At 42.1% G+C, this 1177-nt stretch overlaps 1 protein-coding gene across 1 annotated transcript; it reads right to left on the reverse strand.

The window, feature by feature from the left end:
• Positions 1-131: 131 nt before the first annotated feature.
• TEOVI_000562800 (uncharacterized protein) lies at positions 132-584 on the reverse strand (the record flags this gene model as incomplete). The annotated part of the gene is made up of 1 exon (XM_067220107.1): positions 132-584. One exon carries the CDS (start codon positions 582-584, stop codon positions 132-134), a length of 453 nt encoding a protein of 150 aa, XP_067076208.1.
• Positions 585-1177: the final 593 nt, after the last annotated feature.

Here is a 1177-nt window from a genome sequence, read left to right on the forward strand (position 1 = left end):
TTGTAATCACTTCTCGTGTTTATCGAAGAATAGTGAAGCCTTTTGATTTCATCATACGAGTCAGTTATTGCTTCACAAACCTAACTCGCTAGTGTAATTCTCTATGACGACTACCACTGTTCCTCCTGGCCTCAAGGTGACTGCCCTGGAGTGTTTGTCGTACTGGATGAACCCCTTAGTAATACCCGGTGTGAATGACACAGCCGCTCCTCCTTTAGATCTTTTCTACTTTCCATAATCCAGTAATTTGGGGGTTCGTCAACTCTGAATTTAGTTACCCTATCCTGCTGATGCCCATGCAGTTTGTACAACATAGCCTCATCCAAACCATTTACAGAAACGAAAATCTTGCACGTATATGGAATATCTGCCACTTCGTACTTGCCGGCCTTCCCTTCACCGCAGTTCTCGGTAGTCGCGTGGTCAAGGGACTCCTTCCTTTTCTCTACTAAACTGCACGCATCTTGACCAGTTGCATCTTTCTCAAAAATCATCACTAAATCTCTCGACACTTTCTCCATAGTCGGTGACTCGTTCACAAGACGATACACCACCCATGGCAGTGTGACGTACCCTTCACTCATTGCACTCGTTGCGCTTTAGGTGACATTTCTGATTTCTCAAAGTTTCTTTTGAGCACTTTTCACATGCACCAGCTCACTCACACTAACAACGTTCATTTTCTCCAAATCCTGCACGATTACTTTCTATTCTCTCCCTTTCAGATTATAACGATGGCGTTTTTCGTGCATCTTATCCATCATTTTTCACGGCCTGTGCCTATTTTTCCAGAAAACTAGAAATCACTTTTCTTCAGACAAAAATAAGAATGCATAACGTTTCTGCGCCTTCCATTGTCGTGATTTAACGGAGTTGCTTCCCCATTACCATATCAACAACAGTATCCAAAACAGTTATACACACCGCTACCTAAAATAACGGTATCGTTTTTATAGATGGCCCTAAGTTCATGTAAGATGGTTTATGTCTCCTAATACCAGTAAATAAAACAAAAGTACGAACTCATATCCAAGCACAATCTCCAGTGCAGAAGCAAAACAATGCACGGCTGTAATATATACCGAAAAATAGAGCAAGGTACAGAGTTAGCATTTAAAGAGCAAATTACATCATTATCTGCCTCAGTACCACGGCCTTTGCCACCACCTTTACCCCA

Source organism: Trypanosoma equiperdum, assembly GCF_001457755.1.
Source record: "Trypanosoma equiperdum strain OVI genome assembly, contig: ctg_1055, whole genome shotgun sequence".
NCBI lineage: Eukaryota > Euglenozoa > Kinetoplastea > Trypanosomatida > Trypanosomatidae > Trypanosoma > Trypanosoma equiperdum.